Source organism: Vigna angularis, chromosome 3, assembly GCF_016808095.1.
Source record: "Vigna angularis cultivar LongXiaoDou No.4 chromosome 3, ASM1680809v1, whole genome shotgun sequence".
Lineage (NCBI taxonomy): Eukaryota > Viridiplantae > Streptophyta > Magnoliopsida > Fabales > Fabaceae > Vigna > Vigna angularis.
This window is the reverse complement of record NC_068972.1, coordinates 16,479,804-16,506,307: the sequence shown is the minus strand read 5'-3', so window position 1 is coordinate 16,506,307 and position 26,504 is coordinate 16,479,804. Positions and strand designations below refer to the sequence as shown.

The window sequence follows — 26,504 nt, the reverse complement described above, 5'->3', positions numbered from 1 at the left end:
CAGTGCATTGAAAATTTGTAATATTTTTGACTAGAGTTGCCAAAACTAGGTGCTGTTATGGAAATGTTGCGTTTAAAGTAAAAACACCTTCCTTTTTCTTCATCTCGAGATGAAAATTTTTCAATGGGCCAATTTTTCAATGGGCTCGGGTTCAAAAACTCCCAGTTGGAAAAAAAGAACAAAAAAATAAGTCAAAATTGGAACGTGGAGAAGTGAAGAGTGAACATAAAATCCAAGTTATCTTCAACACCTTAAAACCTTAACCTAGTCGAACCTATTAAGGAGCAATCAACAAAGTTCTGTGTAGTGTCTATTTAGTGTTAATCTAGCGTAGCATGGACATCAAAACCTTTGCTTTCGCCGCATCTTCTCCGCCGTTACCGGTAATCGTCGCTGCCAGGCTCGCCGGAATATCTCCCTCGATTGACACCTCTCTCTCTACCGACTCGGCCCCTACATTTCTCTTCTCCGATGGGTACATTTCCGATCTCCTCTCTATTTGTTTATTTCTGCAAATTCTTCAACTTTTCGCCTCCCCAAAGTTCATTTCTCCCAAGTCTTCAACATTTCACGCCCACTATGTTTACTTCTCGGAATAACAACTAGCTGCACTTGTTAAATGCTTCAATCTAAAGAATCAGAAGCGTTGTATTTTTTATGTGCGTTGAATTTCGTTTTCAATCCTAGAAGATTGGCAAATTTTTTTTCAAATTGAATTTTTAAGCCCCCACTTTGTGTACAATCGACAATTTTGGAGCCATGGTAATCATTTAGTACGTTTATGATGTAGTGTGATGTGGGTTTTAAGTTTAATATGACTTTCATTTCCGTGTGAATAGCGTTTTACATGGATTGTGGCAATGTTCAATTTGGTTCCTGTGCGTATTGTACTAATAATATCTCGAAATTGAAGAGAGAAAACACAAGGGTTTATGTGATGGCTAGATATTAACACCCTTGTGTACTATCTATTATTAGTTGACGAGTGCATTTACTTTGCAGGCTAAAGTTGCAAGGAACTTTTGCTCTTCTACGTTATATTGGGCGGGTTGCCAGTCTTCCCAATTTCTATGGACAAAATGCATTTGAATCTAGCCAGGTGATTTTCTTTGTGTAACTTAATAAAATAATGCATGGAGTCCCTGAAGATGTTTTAGTGAAGATGGAAGGATGAATATTTTTCATGACAACTACACTGTTGCTTTACATTAATCTCTTGAATTGTTTTCCAAATGGTTCTTTTGTGCGAATCCTTTTACTTCTAGTTATGAACTCACTATCATCTTATTTCTTCATTTCCCTTTTGCTTTTTCAGATTGATGAATGGCTAGAGTATGCTCCTATCCTCTCATCAGGCCCTGCTTTTGAGAATGCATGCAAATATATAGATGAGTACTTGGAGAAGCGTACATTTTTGGTTGGTTATTCGTTGTCAATTGCAGACATAGCAATCTGGGCAGGCCTTGCAGGTAAAATGTTTTAATTACGTCTATTTTTTACACAAACTGCCTATGGAAGCGAAAATCATGGTGTTTATGATTGCATTTTGAGGTTATTGCTATGCTGTATCCATGCCAACAAACCATCAGGATCTACTAGGTTTAGTGTGTGGCTGTTCTTTTGAGCACAGGAACTATATTATGGCCAATAATTTTACATAATGCTGTGGTAGTGTGTAGCCAAAATAAATCTCTTCGGTTTCTCTATTTTTATCATGTTAGCTTGGCAGCTTATAGGTTATGACCCAGTATTCAGATAGATTCTATTTTTGCTATTATTTGCAGGTTCTGGAAAGAGATGGGAAAGTCTAAGGAAATCAAAGAAATATACAAATCTTGTACGATGGTTCAATTCGATAGTGACAGAACATGGTACTGCCTTGAACGAAGTCACGTCCGCATATGTTGGCAAAAAAGGATCGGGAGAGCCAACAGCAAACAAGTCAAAAGACCAGTCCGTAATCACTGATAGAGCGAAGAATGTGAATGGGGCTGTATCTGAGAACCAAAAAGGAGGAAGCAAACCTTCAGCAGAAATAGATCTTCCAGATGCTGAAGTTGGAAAAGTCCGCTTGCGATTTGCACCCGAACCAAGTGGCTATCTTCATATTGGACACTCAAAAGCAGCTCTGTTAAACAAATATTTTGCTGAGAGATACCAGGGCCAGGTTATTGTGCGTTTTGATGATACCAATCCTGCTAAAGAAAGTAATGAATTTGTGGACAACCTGTTGAAAGATATTGATACTTTGGGTATTAAATATGAAGAAATTACCTATACATCAGATTACTTCCCTGAGTTGATGGAAATGGCTGAAAATTTAATTCGCCAGGGTAAAGCATATGTTGATGATACTCCACGTGAACAAATGCAAAAGGAAAGAATGGATGGCATTGAATCCAAATGCAGGAATAATAGTGTAGAGGAGAACTTAAAATTGTGGAAGGAAATGATTGCTGGAACAGAGAGGGGCTTGCAGTGTTGTATCCGGGGCAAGTTGGATATGCAGGACCCCAACAAATCACTTCGAGATCCTGTTTATTATCGTTGCAATCCAATGCCTCATCATAGAATTGGATCCAAGTATAAAGTTTATCCAACTTATGATTTTGCTTGTCCATATGTTGATGCTAGAGAAGGAATCACACATGCCCTGCGATCAAGTGAATACCATGACCGCAATGCTCAGTATTACCGAATTCAAGAGGACATGGGTCTTAGAAAAGTTCTTATCTATGAATTCAGCCGGTTGAATTTGGTTTACACTCTCCTCAGCAAACGAAAGCTTCTATGGTTTGTACAAAATGGGAAAGTTGATGGATGGGATGATGCAAGATTTCCTACTGTGCAAGGAATTGTGCGAAGAGGTTTGAAAATTGAAGCACTGATACAGTTTATTGTTGAGCAAGTAAGTAGAAGTTCTTGCTTTCATTTACTAAATAAAGAAAAAAGATGCATTCTCTTTCAAAGTAGAAATGATGAGTAGACTGTGTTTATCAATTGCTGTCCTTTTTATGTGTGTGCAATCTTATATTGGTCATATGCGTAAGAATATTGATGACTCTTCTCTGATACTATACAGGGTGCATCAAAAAATCTCAATCTCATGGAATGGGACAAGCTGTGGACTATTAATAAGAAGATTATTGATCCTGTCTGTCCTAGACACACTGCTGTCATTGCAGGCAAACGTGTGTTGTTGACTCTCACTGATGGTCCTGAGAAACCATTTGTCCGCATCATACCTCGACACAAGAAATATGAAGCTGCCGGAGATAAAGCTACAACTTATACTAAAAGGATCTGGATTGACCATGTTGATGCAGAGTCTATATCAGCAGGTGAGGAGGTAACACTGATGGATTGGGGAAATGCCATAGTGAAGGAAATAGAGAAGGACCAAGATGGAAATATCACAGGGTTGAGTGGTGTTTTGCATCTTGAAGGATCTGTGAAGACCACCAAATTGAAACTCACTTGGCTTCCCGAGATAGATGAACTAGTTAGCCTGACATTGGTGGAGTTTGATTACCTAATTACAAAGAAAAAGGTATGTGTTCATCTGGTTGTTTCAGCCCATTTGTTTCTATCACTAAAAATTTAGGAAATATAAATTAGGAAAAAGTATAGGCGTTGTTTGGTTTTCCTAAGTTTGTATTAGAAAAAATGAAAACAATAAAAGTTGTTTCCAATATTTCTTACAGAATATTTCATGTTATTGTTTGACTGCAGCTTGAAGAGGGGGAGGATTTCATTGACGTGCTTAACCCATGTACCAAAAAGGAGATTTTAGCGTATGGAGACTCCAACATGCGAAATCTTCAGCGTGGAGATGTATTGCAGCTTGAGAGAAAGGGATATTTCAGGTGTGATGTACCCTTCATTCGCCCCTCACAACCCATTGTGCTTTATGCAATTCCTGATGGCAGGCAGCAGACAGGTTCGAAGTGATATTTTTGACCTTAAAACTGTTTGGCACACAATCCACTTTCACACTCAGCATTGTTGGTAATGAGGATAACAAATTTGTGGAACTATTATGTTTACTAGCGCACTGTATTATGTTTGTAAGCAAACAATTGTAAGTGGATTTTGACTAGCAATTGGATAAGTTTTTGTTTCTCTTTTGTGACAAATTGCTGTAGCCTTTATGAAAATACTTCTACTCATTTGCTGAAACACTTGACTTGATAGCTTAGGATGTTATCCTCTCTCTTTTTTCAGAGGAAAGAAGTAAACAAATCTGGATAAGGATATTAAATGTGAGAAAAATTTTAATTTTAATTTTTGGAAGTTAACTTAATTATCTCTCTTAACTAAACAAGTTGTATCGTTGTTATTGTTTATTTATTTTCCTCTCATCTAAATAGATTACTAGGGAATGTTTGTGAGTGGGGTTTTCTAGACAAAAAGGTTTTTTTTTTTTGGGTTTTTGAATTAAGAAAGCTGTATAATGTTTATAAAATAAATAAACAAATTATGACATAAGTTTGCTGTAGTTTATTATTTTATTTATTACAAATGAAAAGTTTGGCGCCGTTCCTTTACAATATTTTATTTATTACCTAGAGATAAGGAAATAATGTTATTTAGTTGTCACTGTTAGTTTTTGTTTAATTTAATAAAATATGAGAAGAAATAATTTCATTTAGCGTAGTGCATGATATAATATAAACAAATTAAAAATTGAAAGCAGTTTAAAATCAGAAATACTAAAATCGTAACTTGAGGAATTAGTATAAATGCCGTGAATTTTACTCCAACACCACTTTATTGTTATAAGAGGCACAATAATGAAAGATGGTTGTGTTATAATCAAGGAGCTTTCAACCAAAAATTTCCTGATAAAGTATTTTTTTCATTTTTTGTAATTTATAAATATAGTTAAATTTATATTTAGGTTTGTTAATTTTTTATTGACTTTTATGATTAAAATCATAGCATGCCTATTTCCATTATTCTAAGTAGTAATAAGGATTTGTCAAAACAACTAAATTTCCGACTACTAAAGTAAATCATAAGATACTTTCTGGAGGACTATAATCGAATTAAATATATCCACATAAATGGCAATGATTTAAACCGAAAAATTGGCAACAAAATATATTAACTTGATTAACAGTCTACTTTTGGTTTACTCTCATGGATGCAGGTTCACTCAGCAAGATTATACAGATTAAAATATTAGATATTTTATTTTCTAAAATCTTGAAAATTCCATCACTCTAACATTGTAAAGTAAGTTTTTTTAATCTTTACCATTATCTATACTAAAATAAATCTTTTTACAAATGATAAAAGATTTTTGAAATTCTGCATATTAAAATAGTCTCTGTAGAAATTGAAAACCTAATTTAAGATTTGGTTTGTGCCATTGGATAACATGATCTGTGGTGTTATTAGACTCAGCCAGTTCTTGTGGGATCCATTTACCTATTATATGGTTACGTATTAACTGATAGATAAGTAAAGGTAAAGTAAAAGGAAAAAGAAAAGCTTAAAGCAAAGGAACGTCATAAACAAGAACAATTTACACGGAAGAAGTCATAGACCTATGACTTTGAGGTTTAGATCGAAGATTATGTTATACACTAATAACCGGAAATGCAAGATCTTTCAAATTTAAACTATTAAACAAATTTATGAGTTGTTCCAACCACGAAATGTAAGGTGAATGACAAAAGATTAAAAGAAGAGATGATAAAGAAAATGGAGAAAGAGAAACAATTAGCTATCTGGATCAATCTTTATAGAATAAGCAGTTTTAATTTATCTTCACATTATATGATAATGGTTTTGAAATTTTCAGAAAGAATGAATAAGGAGTATTTATTGTTGAGAAGACACAAGATAGCCGAACCAATGTAGCAGTTTTTACTTCTTAGGTGCAAGCCTGGACTTGATTTTCTGAACGACTTTGGTACCAACCTGGAAGGTCTTGGTCAAGACATGGTCGGGAAGTGAAGGTGTGGCAGAAAACAAGGTTGTAGCAATTGACTGTGTCCCTGGAAGTTGGCTGTTGAAGGCTGAAATGACAGCAGCAGGGACGTTGGCATTGTTCTGTTGGAAGTGAAGCAAGCCTTTTGGAAAGACAAATATGTCACCCTTGCTAATGGTCTTTGATATGAGGAGATTGGAAGTGGTTATGAAGCCTACATCTAGTTGGCCTTCAAGCACAAAGACAATCTCAGTGGCACGAGGGTGAGTGTGAGGAGGGTTTATGCCATCTGGGGCATAGTCAATTCTTGACAGAGACACACCAAGTGTGTTCAGTCCTGGGACTTTCTCAACATTCGCTCCAGTCACTATTGACCCAAAGGTGTTGTTGGTGGATCCTGCTTTTCCTAGTATGTTCGAGAAGAAATCTGAGGCATTTATCTTAGATGCTTCTTTGCAGCTGAATCCATTCACTTTCACACCTGTTTTTTTAGTCATAGTAACAACCACTCTTTAATTACTAGGACAATCATACATTAACATAAATTTTAACAACATTTTGATACACCAGTTGTGAGTTATGCTTGAAAATGATGCAATTTACGGTTGTTTTTAGAAAGAATAAAAACAAAGGAAGTATTGACGTGTGATGTGTTGATAAATAGAGGAAAGAGACAAATAAAAGTTAATGATGTGAGTGGGAATACTATATATATTTGAGTTAAAATGATTAAACACTGGAGTCAGGAGAAAGCAAAATTAAAGTAGTAGGTAGAAGTGGAATGTCTTGGACAGTGATGTTGAGTTAGGCGTGGTTTAAAGAAAATCAAAGTAAGCAAAGAAAAAAAGAATTCAAGAGTGAACAGAAAGGATCAAATTTAATCATTCAAAGAGGAAAAAACTGCTGGAAACAGAAAAAAGGAGGACCAGACATTTTTTTGATTGCATGTTTAAAAAAATTGTAAATTTATTTACAAACCGAGTTTTTTTGTCAGTAAAACTGAATTGCAAGTAGAATTGAGGGGAAACTCAAATTTTCAGATAAAAAGCTTTAATTTTTGGGATTGTGTTCGAAAATAAATATAAAATGTAAAAGATGAATAGAATGGTGTAAAAAGAGGAGAACCTGAGGAGAGGTCAGCGACACAGAGGTCTTGAAGAAGGTCAGGATCTGATGAGACGGTGGTGGCTAAGAGAAGAAGCAAGTTGAGCAGCTTCATAGTGTGGTTAGCCATAATATAATTTTGAAGGGAATAAGTTAAGAAAATGGAAATGGAAATGGAAAAAGAAGAAGGCAAAGTAGTTGGTAGTTGGAAAGTGTTGGGATGATGAACACTAATATTTATAGCATCACAGATATCCAAGCTTTGGTTTATAATGGGTATTTATTTCTTCATATTTTGGGACATCCTGTTCTTTCTTAAACTTAAAGAAAACTTATCCAATTGGATCACCCAAAACCCAAAGGCAAACAAATACAACGGCCCCACACGCCAGATACTCAGACCCTGCTTTTCGTCTTCACTCTTTTCAAATTTGATAATGATACTTTCAGAATATTTTTTAATAATATTTTAACATTATTTATGTATGATTGGTCCAAAATTATTCCACAATTAATAATAATAATCATAAACACTAACATAAATCAACTAACATAAATCAAATGACACATGGTGTTAAAATAATTCCTTTATGAAGTTATTTTTAATAAGTGGTACAAATGTAAAGACACGTTCTTAATTGAGAGCGTGACATTAAACTCTATGTTAGAAACTGCTTCTTGTCTTATTGTTCATCATAAGTTCATATTTCGTTCTCAGGATGATGTTGCCATTCCTTCAAATTTAATACATAGACAATATACATATAACTTGATTTTTAATAAATTGGCAATCCATTCGTTTTATTACTTACCAAAAGCTTATACAAAATGCACATGAAGTTGCCTAACATGTTAAAATTGTAATTGGTGGTGATGAACAGAGCATTTTCGTTATGCGTTTATTAAATGAGAGCAATGACAAGACAGTAACCTCGTATACTAATTGCAAAGGAAAATAACTAGTCATCTAGTTGTCATTAATACCAACCTAGTAACTCGTTCGCGGACATTAGCTCATTAGAAATTAGTTGCAGTTTCACATTCAAAATGCAGTGATGTCTCATCGGAGAAAAAATAGATAAGAAAAATCATAATAACAAAAGAGTTGAGCGAGCGCAGGGGCACACTCGATTATTGGGAATTGTTGCTCAATGACTTAGCATTCCTATTAATCTCTTTTTAGTAACAGAAAATGCAAAATATAGAACTCGATAAATAATTTTTGGAGAATATTTCCATTTGTTGTCTACAGTATAGGAAAAGTAACGACTTATCAGTTACTAAAAATTGCACTAATTGCCAATCGCAATCTAAACCAATTTGTCAGCAATAAAAATAAAGTATCTATAGCAAGACAACTTATTTTGGGATCAAGCCCAGTGCATCTTTCTCAATTATTGTTTTGCTACAGTGGCATCATTATTCATCCACGACTTTTTTACCTACTTCATCGTTTGGATACCCAGCCCCAAGTGATGTTTAAGTTTGAACCATATTTTGACAGTATTGCATTAGATATGTCTGAAAAAGTTGCGCCAAAGTTCGATGAAGTCTTGTACATATTGAAGGTAGATACAGTTAAATACCATCTCATAAAATAAACATAATTAGATGTTTGTCCAGTGTAGAAGCTTCTAACAAAACCTTAATTTATAGTAACTAGTAAATACAATTGGGTGCGTCCAAATATCCAGAATTGACAAAATTAAGTGAAATAGTCATGGAATGCAGCAGGAAAGGAAACTGGTTAAATTACATCCATTAATGGAGGATTGAGACTATCTCTGTAAAATGAAGTACCGCATTTAATCCTCCTTCAGACTAACTGCAACATACCAGGAAAAATAGAGGCACGGTCACAAAGCATGCTAAAGGGGAAGTAAAATAGGCGATGAAAAAAATTGAATGACATTCCGAACTCTAACCTTATCAAGACACAGCAAATTATTTCTTCTTCCTACCACCAGCACCCTTGGCCTTTTTGTTAGTTTCTTTAGCATTATTCGATGGTGTTTCCTGTCCAAAAAAAGTTGTCAAAGCATGGACCTTTCAAAGCAAAACAGTAATTTGTTCGAGGGTGGTGGTTTGACTGCTCCCAGTATTTTTCATTGAATGCTTTATTTAACAGGGAAGAAATATTCTGTTTTGATCAGTTTCTATAGGCATATATTTTTAGAGATGGTGCTTCTAAAGCAGATCAAGGGTGTAAAGGAAGGGGACCAACCCATTACTCAGGTTTTGCCAAGTAGCCAACCTAAAATGTTAATCAGCACTTCACATAACCAACTCAACCACAAGTAGAATGTCTATTGATCTTTACTGTGCCAATCCAACTTTAATGTTCATGTCGGGCTTTATTAAAATATAGCAATTAGGGCAGAAGCTAATAATATATACAATGGACGGCCTTTTATAATCAATAAATTGATAAAACATAAAAGAGAGAAATAGTAAAAAACAGCAAAAAAGAAAAAGATTAAACATCTCCTAAACAATGACACAGAATAACGGACATTCAAATAAGGTAAAACAAGCTATGCAGTCCCTATTGCTTTTCTTCCAAAACAAGTTTATAATAGTAATTGACAAGATCCACAAGCCCACATGCTAAAGGAATTAAAAGTGAAGCCACAGACAATAAATCAAAGGTAAGAGATATACATACTGGTAATAAAATATACTCGAGCATCGTAAGAAGGCTTGACATAGTTTTCAAAACTACTTAAGCAAAATTTGTGGAAGAATCACTATAATATCAGAACAGATTGTAAAAAGCTATAATTTATCATTCTGACTGTAATCATGTTAACACTTATATGTTGGACTGAAAGATAGATATGCATAAGCACAGAATGACTTTGGAGGTTCACCAGGGATATTCAGCTTCAGGCACCAAATCAGACACCTCTAGACAAAGGTATGGAGCTCGGAACCCAGATTATACATTGGCAAGCTAAAGTTGCCAAAACCCATGGGCCTTGACCAGTTACAAGTTTGCAGAGAGAACATCTTACGCTCAATTGCTGGTTTGAAAGATCTAAGCATGCATTTGATTTCCTGTCATTAATTGTAGCCAAAATTATCTAGCATGTCGATTTTAAGATTTCTAGTAAATATGGGGAAAAATTCCTGCTTTTTTTTTTTTTTTCTATTTGGACTTATTACCAGTGAAAAACATATGTGAACAAGGGGGCTGAAGAGCTCCAAATCCACTTTAGGGTGAAGATGATATGATAAACATTTTGCTTCCACACACACAAGAGTTTCTCATCACATTTTTTAGCAGATATTCAATCACAAGAAAACAAAGTGACAGATTTGACATATGAACATGGCCTGTATCTGTACTTTAAACTTCCAAAAATTAATACTCTATTCTTCACACAAATTATGTTTATGATACATTTTCATGGAATGGGAGAGTTTTTTCATCATCCATATTAAACCTTAAGATGATGAATATAATGCAAAGAAACAATAGTTCATCATTTAGTTTCAGCCAGAAAAGTTAGGGAGAAAAAACAGATTAACTGAATCACAGCCAACCAAAATTCTCATCGTAAAAGTTATGGTGAAGAACTTGCAAGTTTTCTGCAAAATTAAAATAATTACGGATGGCCACATCTTGGTAGATGATAGACATAATGAATACATACCTTGCGTTTAATCGGTACTGATGGATTTGCTGTGGGTTTAAAAAATGATTCCAATCTGTTATTTCCAAAGAAAAATAAGGAGTTAGGTACAAGAAGAAACGAGAAAGGTTTAACATTAATGTCCAAAGACTTAAGAATAACCTACCGGCCTTGTGATGATTTGTTCTTTGCTGCTTTAATCTTTTCTATTGCCTACATTCATATATAAATCATTTGAATTTTCCTGAAGAGGCAATTGAAATCGTACTAAAGCAATCCAAAATAATACTATATAGAGCTCTACATACCTTAGTCACTCTATCACTATTGAAGCCATTCTCATTTACCAGAAATGTTATTAACCCCTGTAAGGCAACACAATACAGCTTAATTATATTGCCAAAGAACACAATATATAGATAGACAAATCAATATAATGTATTTGCGTATGAGAGTCCATGTACACTTGAAATGATATTGAAGTTCTAAAACTGAATATCTTACTTCTTCATCTGGAGCAGTCCACTTAATATCAAGTTCCTTTTCATCAGTTAAGACCATCGGTTCTTTAAAAAGCTGTCGGGCCTCCTGATATGGCCAATTATCTGGTATTTGGTACCTGAACCAATGCACTCAGTATAAGTACTTCCAAGGATGAAAAAGCAATATCATAATTAAATATCATGAACCTAGCATTCAAAAAGAGTATTTTAGATTGGTTGTCACAACAGAGAAACAAGTAAACCTTATTCCACAAGGTTATGTCATCCGACTAACACTAACTAGCATAAGCAAAAGATGTTAATTTTCAATAGAAAGAAAAAAAACCTCTCTTTGTTTATTTTTTCCAGCATATTTTCAATCGAGCCATGTTCACGTATGAGTTTCAAAGCTGTCTGTCCCCCAATTCCTGTGGCACATATCATTTATCAATTATATCATATACATTGCATGTAGAGCTGATTCAAACATCATAAAACCAAGCTTAGACCAGGCATCATACAAATAAATATGGGTTGAAATATACCTCGAATACTGTCACAATAATCACAGCCAGAAAGAATGCATACGTCAATAAATTGGTCCATGGTCAGATTTAGCCCCTCTAAAATCTGAAACCAAAGAAATGCCAACGTGAGCATGTCAGAAAGTAAAAAAATAAAGTATCTTGAAAGCTAAAAAGACCTTTGCAATTTCAAATTCCATCACTGGAATTTTTTTTGAGCTTGGATCCATTAAGTGGCGAAGAAATTTAGGAGCACCAAATGTTAAGGAATCCATGTCTTCAGAAGCCACAGCATAAACCTACAATACATAAATCATTCAGCATAAATTCTATAGAAAGTTTATATTAAAGGAAATGCTACCAATTAGTTTGAAGGAATGAGTTCATGGTTATCCAAAGAAAAAGGTATGAAAGCAAGAACATAACTGAAATTTAAATGGATTTTATAAGAAAAAGTGGTAAAAATTTAAATCAGTATTCAATCTTTTTGTTTCCAGAAAGTCTCTTTATTGTTTTAAAAGCATTAGTAATATCATTATCATTTTAGATTTCAAGAAACCAGTTCAAAAATCACGTGATACGCAACAGGTATGAGCTTGCCTTTCCAGCTTTGCAAAGTGCAGCACATTGAGCCTCTGCTTCTGAGGGTGCCTGTAGAACCCAAAAAATTGATCAGATGGGAAAAACGCACAGAACAATGAATACTTTAGTAATGCAATGTCACCTCAACAACGGGAACGCCCATAAGTCTTAAAAGTCTTTTGCAGTCATCATTATGCTGCTTTGTCACCTACAAGAATACGGAGATAGCATCAATACCATGTACCAACATCCAAGTTCTTTATCTATCTACAACGTGCAAAACTTTTCAAATAAAAGCCAATAAGAAACAAAAAGCCCACCTTCACCGTCCGTTTACTGAATTTCTCAATGTCTTCTTTATTGGCACTCTAAATGAGAAGAAGAACCAGTCCATAGATGAGAAATATATTGATTTAAGAGAAGAAAAATTACTGTCACAAAAGGATCCCAAGAGAAAAGACAACAACAAACTGCGCATATACCTCTAAGGCTTCTGATAAATCCTCAGTAGCATCTGCCCTCTTCGAATAACTAACAGAATTTCAGTGTGAAAAGCATTATTGAGGAACTTTCTATAAGTTACAATTATGTAGTATATAAAACCCCCACCTCATAACAAAAATCATAACTCTATAAAAAAAACAGAATATCCACTAAAGGTACCGTTTTGCCAGCTCTTGTTTCTTCAAATCTGGTGGCTTTCCATCAAAAACATATCTGCACACCAGCACTAGAAAAATTCAGCACACAGTCTATACAAAAAAAAAACTCATCCTCGGAGGGCTACAAGAAAAGAAAAGCTTGAGAAAGTTAAAATGCATAGATATGTACACTGGCTTCATCCCAGCTTCTAGAAGTCTGATTGTCCGCGAAAACATCCCTTGCAAATGACTACAAGACACATAACCAACACCATCATCACACAAAGCGAACCACATTTATCATCGAAAGGAAGAAACTGAATCCAGAACCCCGAATCACAATTAACCTTGTCTGATTGAAAACATAAGAAGTTATTACTGCATTTACCTGGTAACTTCACCAGCTTCATTAGTGAGCATTTCGGTTCCGCTTCTTCCAACGACAATCTGCACCAAAATCCAAGACATGACACACGTAATATTAAGTTAATAACGTAACTATAATGCATCATTATCGCTGTTGAAACAAGGTAAGTGTTGTGAAGGGAAGTACTGACAAGGAACTGGTAAATGCTCATGCTGGCGTCAACAGCGATCTTGCGACCGAAGTAACTCTCGAATTTGTTCTCTTTCATGGACTTTGGAGCATTGTCCGACAAAAGCTTAGTTAAACCCTAGAAAACAATCGACATTAACAAAATTAATATTAACTATGATAAATTGAAAAGAAAACAGAGGACTAGGATTATGAAAAAACCACTACCTTAATACCCATTTGGGTTGTCTACCAATGAAAACAGAAATTTGCAGAAAAATCAAATGAAGGAGTGTTGTGTGACAGAATAAGAGAAAGAAAAAGAAAGAGGAGAACAAACTGTTTCCCGCGCACTCCTCTCTTCAGCAATTGATATTTTCTGTATTGGGCCTCTCAGCCCATTCTGTCTAACTGCCCAAACAGCCCATGAAAAGTCTTTATATATATATATATATATATATATATATATATATATATATATATATATATATATATATATATAATTTACTAAGGTTTTTTATTCAATTTTTGTGTATTATATAGTTTAAAAATTACATACTTAAAACTTTTAATAAATATATCACGCTTGAAATCTGCTTTTCAAAATATACTGTAAATACTTGGGAAAATCATTTGGCATTATCATTGTTAAACAAGAACATAAGAACTCAGATATATGGTGGTATAGGTTATTGTAGTTTTTTCTTAGAAAAAACAAAATCTATTCAAGAATGATGTTTAAAACAGAGTACCACACGTTGCGCCATTTGTCATTCGCGTAAGTATGTGTAACGTTGCCACATTACGTTACATTTATGTGACATTGGAACACAAAATGGCTAAATAATAATTTTATATAATATGGTTGTTTTAAGTAAAGGCTATGATCTGGAACGTAATTCATTGATGTTAAAAGGTTACTTGCCGTGGCTGGGAGTTGAGGGGAGCTTCAGTAACCTAATACTTATATATATATATATATATATATATATATATATATATATATATATATATAACGAATATAACTAAGAGTTCTATTACATTCAACTTGAAATATAATAATAGAACTTTACAAAAAGATTTAATTTGCAAAAATCTAACATTTTATTTGAAACTTATGCTTACCATTTAGCACATAATCCATAGAGATATCATCGTTTCTTCATATAATTTAAGTGATTACTGTAAAAAAAAAAAAACACACAAACAGATAAAAAAAAAAGATAAGCTAATTTACTAAAAAAGAGAAATCATGCAACAAAAGCAAAGATATTAATACATATGCAAGTTATATCAATCAATCAATCCTAAATCATGTAATCATTTATTCTAGACTTGACCATGTAGACATATATGTATTGATGTTAAACTCTTGAGAGTTATGCAATTGTAGTAACATATATACTCTTGCAAAGTCATAAACAAAAGGGTTTACCACTACAAGGTTAATCATTTTGGTGTCTAGGACCAAAGTAATGCTTATATATTAGGACCTTCTGCTTTTCTCACCACATACTTCACTTTTCTCTACTTGAGATTGGATAATTATTAAAGTGTCAAGATAACTCTCATTTTGGAATGCCTACATCAATACATAAAACTACTTAACTAACATAAAATCTCTCAACTAATTCATGGAATTATGTCAAACACATATACCATATTCATAAGCAACAACAAGCTCATTATCATTACAATTTCATACATGAATAAACTCTATACATGTTCATAATCATGTTATTAACCAATGAAGCATCATAATGCATGTTATATACTTATAGAAAATAGTGTAAAACCATTCTAAGCCAAAACTGAGAATAAAAAAATCATAAAAAACAGTAGTGATGCTCAGGCAGACGCTCATCACAAAATCCCTCGCAATAAGGGGTGCTCAACATTAGTTTCTAGTGCTCAATGCCAAAGCTATCACATTTTCACTTGTAATGGTAATTGGTGCTCAACGGTACAAAGTAACATCTTAACACCATACCATTCGCATTTAGGCTGCTCAACGATAAAATTGTTGCTCAGCACCATACCATAAAACTACACATTTCAAAACTCTGAATTAGGGAATTATGAACCTATTCAGATGACCAAATTAGTATTCTCGATTCAATTAATGGTTCAAAACAATTTTAGGTGTTAGAATGAATAACAATTTGCTCAAATTATTAGATTCCCAATCCCTCAACTTAACACCAAGCAAACAGTTTCAAACTACACAAAACCAATTCAATGCATTAGATTATGCAACCATTCAACCATCATTTTTAGACAAGTTGGGCATGTAATTTCATATTTGATAACATTTAAAGCATAAAACAAGATATTTAGCTTCACTTACCTTATAGATGACCAAAACGCTTTAGAAAGGCTAAAATGGCTCCAAACACATAGGAAACTCTATCTGCTCCTACGAATAACAAAAACACGATTAGGGTATACCATTAGAATCACTAATCAACAAGGACTCAAATTGATGACTCAAAAGATACATGTAAGCTGAGCAGGATCCACATGCAACCGATATAAGAAAAGAACAAGGGAAAGAGGTTGAATTCAACTTAGTCAAACGAAAAAATTGATAGATCCAACTTAGAGAGCTCGTCGTCATGATCAATCATACATTCTCAATTTTTCAATCAGACGAATAGAGGATGAAAACTCTTAGAAATAAGTCATAGAATTCTAGAAAAATGGTTTTTAGAAAGATTGTACATTTTAAAATAATTAAACTCATTCATAACAAAATTATTTATATTAAAACCTTTTAATAACAAAATAGTTGAGTCTTACTAATTTTAAATCACTACCACTTCTAAAATGTCATTTTCTATGTCTTTACATTGTAAAGATAATTCTAAATTAGATTGTGTAAAAAGAACTCATGAACACCACACTAGATTCCATGGTTACTACATCATCTCCTTCTTTTATTCTTCTCACTTATTTTTAATTATTTTATAACAAATATTTTATCAATTTTTGTGGAATAATTAACATCTATTTTACCAACAAATTTTAAAAAAATACAACTATAGACATATTCACATATGGATATTAAAAAAATTGAACTAACACCATATTTACCAACGTTTTTTTTTTAATATTATCGACAAACTAAGCGATAGCTTTCAAAAAATTTAAATTACCGATAAATTTTATCAATAAAAAATATTTGTTGAAAATAAACATTATAAATTGCCATATTCAATTAACAAATATTTGTGTTCATAAAAAAATTATTTATCCACAAATTCATTATAAATGAATATTTTTATCAATAATTAAAATTTAAAAATCTGTGACTAAAATTTTGTCAATAATTTAACATTTTCTTGAAGTAAATTGATATATTTGTTCATATTTACTTAGTTATTTGATTATTTGGTTAAATTTTTTTTTCATTCTTAATTCTTTTTTGGCTAACCAAACAAATCACAATTTCATACTTTTAATTATGATTAGGAGTTATTTTATAACTTAGGATTTGGATAAAAATTGTAATTCAACTTACAACTCTAAGAATGTGAACAGAAAAAATTAAGTCAGATATAAATTCTCATCTTATTATTAATTCTTTAACATCGTTTACGGGATAATCTAAATTCCGTAATTGATTTAGATTTTTCTCTTTCTATTCATATTTATTTATTTATATTGCTTCACTTGTTTAGACTTTTTTTATCGACCTATTTACTTGTTGCTTTTACTCTTCCCTTTTATCAAACGATCTATAATACTTTTTTTTCCTGATTAAACAATAATAACTGTGACACTTATACTCCATTTTGGAATAAGTTTGAGTTCCCCTTCCATATATGCATTTATGTTAATGGAGGCAGTGGATGCTGTTGATCATTGCCCTTCCAGGGGAGATTTAATGAATCATCATGAGTCACTTGTGTTAGTTTTAATTATCAATATTGGTTTGGGGCATTCTTTATGGAATCCAAATGTTTGGGATACAGAGAATTGAGATATTTGTTGATTGAATCAAAATGTTCTATAACAATCTCATTCATTAAAGACAGTGTCACAGGATGTTTTCTACGCGGTATAATCTTTTAAAAGTATTAAGACATTTTTCAGGAATCATATTAATGTGTTATCTAATAGACAATTTAAACATTCTGTGTTTTATAACCAAATTTTTTATTATTATTTAGAGAAAAAAAAGAGATTAAATTTTTAAACACAATTTTATAGTTATATATGTTATAAATTTTCTAATTTTTTTAAAAATATAATGTTGAAATGGAAAAGAAAAATCATTCTTCTTTACAGTCCAGGTGTTGCCTGCCCCAACCTTTTTCCCTAGGTTTTGTTCCTTGACAATAATTATGAAGGAGTTTCATAGACACAAACCATATGCATGTTATACATTTAGGCACCACCATCATTTTATACTTTACAATAACACCAACGCCACAAAGGTCAAGTCCCTTCACTTCCACAACACGAACTAAATAATCATCAATTGAAGCGACACATGATGCACTTACATTACACACCACACGCCAATGCCAGCTACTACTATTATACTACCACATTATACTTCAACCTTATTAGTTTTTTAAGTTATTTTTTTTAAAATATTTGAAAAAAAAAAGTTAAAGATTGGTTGATGAGGTTCCGTTTCTTGTGAACCTTAACAGTGTCGCGTTTTGGAAGTTTTGTTAAACAACTATTGAATTGAATGATCCTCACACGCATACGTAGGCAGACTCAGAAGCGACAGATTCTGGCACGAACTCACAGCATGATGAGAGAGCAGCAGCAGCGTGTCGTGGGCAACAAGAAACAACAATAGTGGAACTGCCAAGGTTGAAAACTACTGGAACACGGTGTATGTGTCTAGAAGTAGGAAGTCGTAGAAGAAAAAGAGAACAGAAGATTTGTGTAACTTGAGATAACACATGCTCAATCACTTTGGAAAAGTCATGGACCATTGTGAGAAAAAAGTGATAGAAGGGGTGTGTCATTGACAAGCACAAAGCATGGAGGGTGGGGTTAACAAATCAAGCTTTATGAAAAAGAGCATTTATGAACTCAGGACCATAACACTGTGTCTTTGATGAGATGCAGAAGCATCTGTATAGCCTTTATCAAACTATTATTATATTCATTCATAGAATGCCACACACACGCAAAAGAGTTTGTCATACAGACTAAAAATTGATAGGTTTGGTCCAAAATTTTCATCTGCATTGCCAACTTCTCCCAACACTGGACCAGTGGCTATTGATTGGCGCCCACCACGGTAATGACATGTTACTTTTATCTTCCATCAAAGTTTAAATTTGAAACTCAACTCCACTCTCTCACGTGTTAGCCTACATATATATTGAACCAAAGAGAATTTGTTTCTGACTACATCTGATCCTAGTCCTACCTATGCTTTTAAGGAGTGGGATATGAGCAACAATCTTTATTAGTTTTGAAGTCTACGCTCAATTTGCTGGCAGTTTTGGCTGGTTTATGAAGTTTAAATGCAATTCTTAATTTTCAATTCTTACGATGTATCTTAACCAATAATCTAGTGTTTCAATCATTAATATACAATCCAAATCCAACTCCAGCTTATTGACTTCTACGATGCGGGACATTTATCACACGGAATGTTTTGACATTCTACTCAAAGGACAACAGCATGAGTTGGAAATTCTTTGACAGGAAGCCTTAGAATACAGATATTGATACTGGTCTTGGTGTCCTTGTTTTCTCAGGAATTTGGTGGGGCTAAGTAAACACACCAATCGAACATGGTGGAACATACCAAAATTAAAGAAAGTGCTTTCTAAATGAAAACGATTTTCAAACAGAAAAAGGTTTAGTATGATTGAGATAGTAGAAGTAAGATTGCTATTTTTGAAAGAGACAGTTCAAAGGAGAAGCGAGTTTTGTCATTGGAACTAGACTAACCACCAAAGCAAAAGGCGAAACTGAGTTTCTATGAGAGGATAAGAGGGGTAAACTGAGGTTCGTGAACTTTTGCCTAACAATGGAGCTTCCTGGGACATGAAGGACAGCATATGAGCTGTATCATGTGAACCTTGGTTTGAGTATTTGACTTAGGATTTTTTGTGTGTTTTTTTTTTCTAACACATTTTTTTACATTTTTGGAGTCAGGTTGAAGCTGCATGTATCTTGAATTCGAGGGATCTGGCCGGCTTGGACCTGCAATTTTTCTTTTGTTTAACATTTTTGAAAATGGAGCATTGAACTTTCTCCCCTTAAAAATGTTGTTTTTTCTATATTTTTTGTGACCCAAATAAAATGATGGAGTTCCATTTGTCACTGGAGGATGGAAGGTCGATTTTGGAGCAATGGGCATCTTGAATTGTGGCTCCCATAAATTGTAGGGGTAATTGTGGTTTTTCCCTTAGCAGGGATAGTATTGGATCCTTTTCCTTCTGACAATGTTGTCTAGTGCCAAACCAAGGACAAGTTTCAATCCGATTCATTCCCCTACCCAGCATCATAAAAAATAAAAAATGTAGTCTAGAGTTATACAAACACTTAATGATGATTAATTATTCCTTATGAAGATTATCCAGAGGAGATATAATTAAGAGGGAATAATTAGGGAAAGCATGTGATATATGCAGGATTCAGCTGTAAAGAACATAACAGTCTACGAATTTGATAATATAGCCACTGGCATTGGATCACTGGATCACAGGATCACATCCTCTTCCTTTCAAATTCACCCGTGAGCTTTACTGAAAAAGCTTTCTAGTTTAGGAACACTGATACAGCGCCTCACCCAAGACAAACTTATACATGTTACAAACCAAAGCCTAAATGTGTGTTTAGTGCTTGGGTTTATTAGGTTTTAATAACTCTTTATTTTGTTTTCAAAATATTTTAGTTTCATTCTTTATAAAAATTTATTAAAATGTAAAAAATATTACTACTTATTATGAAGAGTTCTTACAGAAAAATATAATAATATGTTTTAGAAAAAGATCTTTCTACATGTAATGTAATGTGTGAAACCTTATATAAAATTATAAAGTATACAAGTAGAAATAATTTCAGCAGGGGGGGAATTATTGTGTAGGTAAATCAATATGTTAGCTATGTTCCTTTGTTGCTCAGTGTAAAATTTAACTTGGAGCTAAAAAAAGTTGAAATATATTATTCCATTTCCAAAGTTTGTGAAGTTAAAAAAGGAAAATGTAATGACCACTTTTTTTTAATGTTATAACTAATAAATACTCTTACAATAATTATTTACTATTTAGGAACAAAAGGAGATGAAGTATAGTAGGCGTTTATACCCATTTAAAAATTATCCTATACATTAAGGGAAAATTAGTTCAAATATAATATGTGGTCTTAAATGTGAATTTTTATCTCAATTTAAGAAAATATTCTTTAAATAGACTATTTTCAATTTATTTATCCTAATATACCATTCCCGTCCATCGATAACAAACCAATCCATTAAATTGATGTGGTGTTGGAATGGCTCCCCATGAGTTGATTTTATATGCAATTTTTTTTTATAAATTTGGTATAATAATACGTAAATACAAATTTTAAAAATTAAATATATTCAATGAATAAATATGTAAAACAGGTCAAATGTTTTAATACAGCATAATAGTATATATAAATAGTATTAAAAATCATTCTAAAATTATTTTAACTTAAATGAATATAGATGTTCAAAATATTGAACCTGTAAATGAATAGAAATACAAGTGAAAGTGTAATAATTTAGATTAAGAGAAAAATAATAAAAAATAAAACAAAAATTTATGAATAGTTTGTTGAGTATGAGAGATAAAAAAATATTATAATAGATAAAAAATTATATAATTCATAATAAAAATACACTGAAATAAATTATTATAATTTAAATGAATTAATTTAGTTTTTTATTATTTTAACTATTTACTTACATTAATGTTTTATTTTTTTCACACACTTCTCTTGCTTTCTTTGCACATAAGAGAAAATTGCGTTTTGTTTTTTCATTTTTTGTATATTGCAGCTTTGGAAAATGAGCTTCTATTTCTTGCCTGTTTATTTTTCCATAGTTAGAAACAAACAATTGAAGATTATTAAAATCTAATTTAACTTTTTAATATGATTAAAAATGTTATATCAATTAATAGTTGTTTTGATGGTAAACATTAAAATAATTTAAAAAATAGCATTTACAATTAATATAAGTATAAAAGTAATTTTAATACAAGATATTAATACTGAATTAAAATTTAATAACTCAAATCATTCATAGCGAAATGATGATTTTATTACTTTTGAATGAAAATAATAGTTTAATAATTCGACTAATGTTAGCTGAAAAATTGCAATTGACTATTGTTATTATTTGAATTTACTATCGTTACTAAATTCATTAAATCCAGTGTTAATTGGAAACGTATTATTTTAGAAAGTATAAAAATTAAAAAACTGATTTAAAAGAACATAAAAATAAATACTGAAAATTATAAATGAGGATAACATATTTTCCAGAATTTGTTGTGGGGCACACATGATGGTCCTGATTAACATCATTGATTGAATTAGCATCCATGATTAAGCTTTATGAGCCTTAAATTAAAACCTATAAATCTCTCGGCCATCTGTTTCAAATTTGTGCTGGTGAGCCTCGTGTCAATAATAATTCAACCAGTAATTTGTTTGTTTGTTTATTTGAAACTGGTGCGCAAATCACAGAGTCCAAGAGAGAAAGAAAGAGAGAAAGCGAACAGAGAGAGCATGATAAATAGCATGGAGGACACCAGCAGCAAACAGTTTTAAGGCATTGAACTAAACTTCTCTCTTTACCACATATCCTTGTCTGAACTGAACCTTTTTCCCAAAAACCTTCCTTTTTCAGTTATATGTTCACCACCTCCATTTTTTGAATTGAAACTCAAGAATGGTAAGTAAGACTAGTCATTCAACACCTCATTTCTACCTCACCCTCTCAGGGTCGTTGTTGATGAGTTTCAGATTTCTCATGCAGGGAGACAAAGAGGTAAAGGAAGAACACAAGGGTGGATTCAGGGCTTCCATGTTTATCTTTGGTAAGCACATGCTCCGGTGGTTGTTCTCAATGTTCTGAAGCTTAGCTTGCAAACCATCCTCATCTTTTTCTTCCTTGATCATGCAGTGTTGTTAGCACTGGACAACATGGGTTTTGTAGCAAACATGGCGAGCTTGGTTCTATACTTTTATGGGGTGATGCACTTTGATCTCTCCAACTCTGCCAACACCCTGACAACCTTTTTGGGTTCAACTTTCTTGCTCTCCCTAGTTGGTGGTTTCATCTCGGACACATATTTCAACAGACTAACCACATGTTTGTTTTTCGGATCACTCGAAGTTTTGGTAAGTGCTAAACAATACTGTAAATATATTAATATTGTTATCTCTAAAAGTATATTATTATGTGAAAATTTCAAATCCCAATGGTCTGTCCAATGAGACAAAGGTGGTTCGAAAACAATAAAGTTTATTTCTTTCTGGTGTTTGTCATTTCCCACAGGCTTTGGTAATGCTCACAGTTCAAGCTGCTCTGGACCAGTTACACCCAGATGCTTGTGGCAAGTCGAGCTGTGTCAAAGGTGGCATAGCTGTCATGTTTTACACGTCATTGTATTTATTGGCTTTGGGCATGGGAGGAGTGAGAGGTTCCTTGACTGCATTTGGTGCTGACCAATTTGATGAAAAGAGTCCAAGAGAAGCAAAGGCTCTTGCAAGCTTCTTCAATTGGCTTTTGCTTAGTTCAACCTTGGGATCAATTATAGGGGTCACTGGGGTTGTTTGGGTTAGCACCCAAAAGGCTTGGCACTGGGGCTTTACCATAGCAACAGTAGCTTCCTCCATTGGCTTTCTCACTCTTGCTCTTGGCAAGCCATTCTACCGCATCAAAATTCCTGGTCAAAGCCCCATTTTGAGGATTTCTCAAGTAAGTTAAAAATCAATTTTCAGTTCAGTTACACAAGAATTTTTATAAATTACTTCCTAACGATAAAAAAGGTTACTTTATTTTATCTTTGTATTTATTATCTTCTTCTGTGAGTGTTTTGTCAGAAGTTTACCCAAACCTGCAAAATCAAACTATATATGCAATAAGCACCATACCAACCTGTTTTTTTCGCTGCAGGTTATTTTCGTGGCTTTCAAAAACCGGAAGCTACCACTGCCAGAGTCACATGAAGAACTTTATGAGGTCTATGAAAGTGCTAAATTAGAAAGGATTGCACATACCAACCAAATGAGGTAACTCCTTGTGTACATGGTCAAAATTCATGGTTAACAGCTTGCAAAATAATGTAACACATCCTAATGATGTTCTGTGAGCGATGAGACAATTAACTAATACATGGTCCAGCACATTGGCGTGTTGAGATTCTTTTCTTCATGTACGACGTAGCAGGTAGTGCCAAGGACTCTGGGCCTACCTACTACTATCACTGCTGCACGCTTGGAGCTGCAGCTATGCAGAGAATGATCAATAGGTCACGGAAAATATATCTGAATCACTTGTAAACATCGCACAAAATAAATAAGTTCCTGACAACAATAACTCGGTGAAAAAGTTTTAAAACTACAGTACTATCTGCAATCAACCTCTTTTGTTTTTCTTGTTGGCTTAGTTCCCAGTACTTCACTGATAAAATCAAAAGCAATTTCCTTCTCAATACAAGCAGTATCCTCAATGATTTGATTCTTCTTTTTCTTTTTTATTGCTTTTAAATGGCTAACTCCCCATGCATGTTAATAATTGATTGATGACAACGCTTTTTCTTTATATTTGCTTTAATGGTGTTGTTTCTTGAATCAGGTTTCTAGATAGAGCAAGCATTCTTGAACAAAACATTGAGCCACAAGCATGGAAGGTGTGCTCAGTGACGCAAGTAGAAGAAGTAAAGATCCTAACAAGAATGTTACCAATATTAGCAAGCACCATTATAATGAACACTTGTTTAGCACAACTTCAAACATTCTCAGTTCAGCAGGGGAATATGATGAATCTGAAACTTGGTTCTTTTACTGTGCCAGCTCCATCAATTCCAGTGATCCCCCTGCTTTTCATGAGCATCCTAATTCCCATCTATGAATTCTTGTTTGTGCCATTCGCACGAAAGATCACTCATCACCCTTCTGGGGTTACTCCACTTCAAAGAGTCGGTGTTGGGTTAGTACTTTCTTTCATTTCAATGGCAGTAGCTGGCATAGTAGAAGTGAAAAGAAGGGATCAAGGAATAAAGGATCCTTCAAGGCCAATAAGTCTGTTTTGGTTATCTTTCCAATATGCTATATTTGGAATTGCAGACATGTTCACTCTTGTAGGACTCCTAGAATTCTTCTACAGGGAAGCACCTGAAAATATGAAGTCACTGTCAACTTCTTTCACATATTTGTCCATGTCTCTTGGTTACTTCTTAAGCACAGTCTTTGTGGATGTCATTAATGCTGTCACCAAAAGGGTCACCCCAAGCAAGCAAGGATGGTTGCATGGCTTAGACTTGAATCAAAACAACCTTAACTTGTTCTATTGGTTTTTAGCAATCCTAAGCTGTCTAAATTTTTTTAACTACCTTTACTGGGCCTCTTGGTACAAGTACAAAGCTGATGAAGACAGCAATTCAATGGTGAATTTGAATACTTTGAAAAGTGTTGATGAGGAAGAAAAGAAGAACGGAAAAGTTAAGGCTAAAGAAAGCAGCCAAACAAGTGAAGCCAACACTGAGGGCCCCTCCTCCTCTGATGAAACAGATGATGGAAGAAACTCTAGAGAATGGAAACACAGATAAGGTCAGGAGGCTCAAGACACCATTTGGTATTAAGGACTAGATATCATAAACATATTATGCGAAAACACTGGAATAGATAGTGGTTGAAATCTCTCTTATCCTACATGTGTGCTTATTGTATGATTGATTGACACTGTTCATTCTGGCACCATCTGGGTGTCGGTTCTCAGCAGAGTCAAACTTTTTTTTTAATGTCTTCCTTTTAGTCTTATAACTTTATTAATTATTCACCTTAAACTGTAATTGTCTACTAAGAGGTGCTTAGTTCATTGTTTAATGAAGTCAAAGAATCTATACTCCTTTCAATACTCAATACAATAATAAGACATACCATTGCTGTTAAACATTCACCCTTTCATTACAAAAGAGAAGAAAGAAAGCAAATTGAAAAAAACTCACCTTTCTGAAAAATAAATTAAATTGGACATTCATCTGTTAAAGGAACATATAAAAACCTATTTCTAGTCACATTCATCATTCGGCTATGCCATAAACAAAATCTAAATTTCAAGTGTTATAGATCTACCGACAAAAATTTCAATTAGAAAACAAAACTCTTCACGACCTGTCTATTGTAGAAACTCTGCATAGGGTCCCGTGTTCAATTCCATGTGAATTTTACAATATCGTGTGGTAACTAAATTTTGAATCAAAATATCGATCATAACAACTCATGCATGTAAGAATGTTGACTTGAGTACCACACCAAACATCTTATTATGTATAATAGGCCTCATAATAACAAAAATATTAATTCACTTTTAAAGCAAAAGATAAAGTAAGAAAAGAAAAACTGATCTTACCGCTAAATATGGAAGTGCAATAACACTCTTCTTTTCTCAAAGACGAACAATTACTTAAAAGAATTAAACAAATATTTTCAAAATTTATCTTTTAATAAGTAAATTGAATTTACAAAAGAAAGAAATCTACCTAGCTCTTAAAAAGAATTGGTCGTGAAGTTGGAATCCAACATAGATCTTCCATTTCTAATATTCTAATACTTAAAGGTGTTCCTTCGGTACGTTTCTTAAAATAAAAGGTTTTATTAGCCGTGGATCAATTAAATTATGTTATGTGTAATAATTTCACCCATGCTTTCAAAGTTTGAAGAGTCTTTCGCCGTTGTTGTTGAACCAAAGCACGAGGTGGTCATACGGTCGTGGACGGCGGAAATCCATCTCCAGCTCGGTTCTGCAGGTACTAACACGTAAGAAAAAGTATTTATTTGATTGAATATGATACTCACATGTTAAAAGAGTGATTAAAATCTA

At 33.3% G+C, this 26,504-nt stretch overlaps 4 protein-coding genes across 5 annotated transcripts; 2 read left to right on the top strand and 2 right to left on the bottom strand.

Moving 5' to 3' along the window:
* Nucleotides 1–209: 209 nt before the first annotated feature.
* LOC108326324 (glutamate--tRNA ligase, cytoplasmic) lies at nt 210–4,179 on the top strand. The gene is made up of 6 exons (XM_017559755.2): nt 210–475; nt 1,003–1,099; nt 1,316–1,469; nt 1,785–2,908; nt 3,083–3,550; nt 3,733–4,179. Exons 1-6 carry the CDS (start codon nt 336–338, stop codon nt 3,949–3,951), a joined length of 2,202 nt encoding a protein of 733 aa, XP_017415244.1. The 5' UTR covers nt 210–335; the 3' UTR covers nt 3,952–4,179.
* A 1,548-nt stretch (nt 4,180–5,727) lies between these two features.
* Nucleotides 5,728–7,293, bottom strand: LOC108325320 (germin-like protein 5-1). The gene is made up of 2 exons (XM_017558378.2): nt 7,064–7,293; nt 5,728–6,419 (listed from the first exon to the last, which is right to left on the bottom strand). The coding sequence occupies exons 1-2, from the start codon at nt 7,170–7,172 to the stop codon at nt 5,875–5,877; spliced, it is 654 nt and encodes a 217-aa protein (XP_017413867.1). The 5' UTR covers nt 7,173–7,293; the 3' UTR covers nt 5,728–5,874.
* A 1,311-nt stretch (nt 7,294–8,604) lies between these two features.
* Nucleotides 8,605–13,809, bottom strand: LOC108324243 (flap endonuclease 1). 2 transcript variants are annotated; one of them, XR_008248098.1, is made up of 19 exons: nt 13,670–13,809; nt 13,464–13,580; nt 13,295–13,353; nt 13,097–13,156; nt 12,929–12,982; nt 12,748–12,796; nt 12,586–12,633; nt 12,408–12,473; nt 12,284–12,334; nt 11,863–11,982; nt 11,705–11,789; nt 11,506–11,587; nt 11,182–11,296; nt 10,986–11,042; nt 10,844–10,890; nt 10,699–10,753; nt 9,913–10,099; nt 8,968–9,058; nt 8,605–8,867 (listed from the first exon to the last, which is right to left on the bottom strand). XR_008248098.1 is itself a non-coding variant. In XM_017557125.2 (18 exons), the coding sequence occupies exons 1-17, from the start codon at nt 13,679–13,681 to the stop codon at nt 8,987–8,989; spliced, it is 1,149 nt and encodes a 382-aa protein (XP_017412614.1). In that variant the 5' UTR covers nt 13,682–13,809; the 3' UTR covers nt 8,605–8,867; nt 8,968–8,986. The 2 variants fall into 2 exon arrangements, 1 of the variants encoding a protein (XP_017412614.1); XM_017557125.2 differs by lacking the exon at nt 9,913–10,099.
* An 8,241-nt stretch (nt 13,810–22,050) lies between these two features.
* On the top strand, nt 22,051–25,467 carry LOC108324229 (protein NRT1/ PTR FAMILY 4.5). The gene is made up of 6 exons (XM_017557100.2): nt 22,051–22,349; nt 22,434–22,494; nt 22,581–22,798; nt 22,956–23,378; nt 23,577–23,692; nt 24,258–25,467. The coding sequence occupies exons 1-6, from the start codon at nt 22,347–22,349 to the stop codon at nt 25,228–25,230; spliced, it is 1,794 nt and encodes a 597-aa protein (XP_017412589.2). The 5' UTR covers nt 22,051–22,346; the 3' UTR covers nt 25,231–25,467.
* Nucleotides 25,468–26,504: the final 1,037 nt, after the last annotated feature.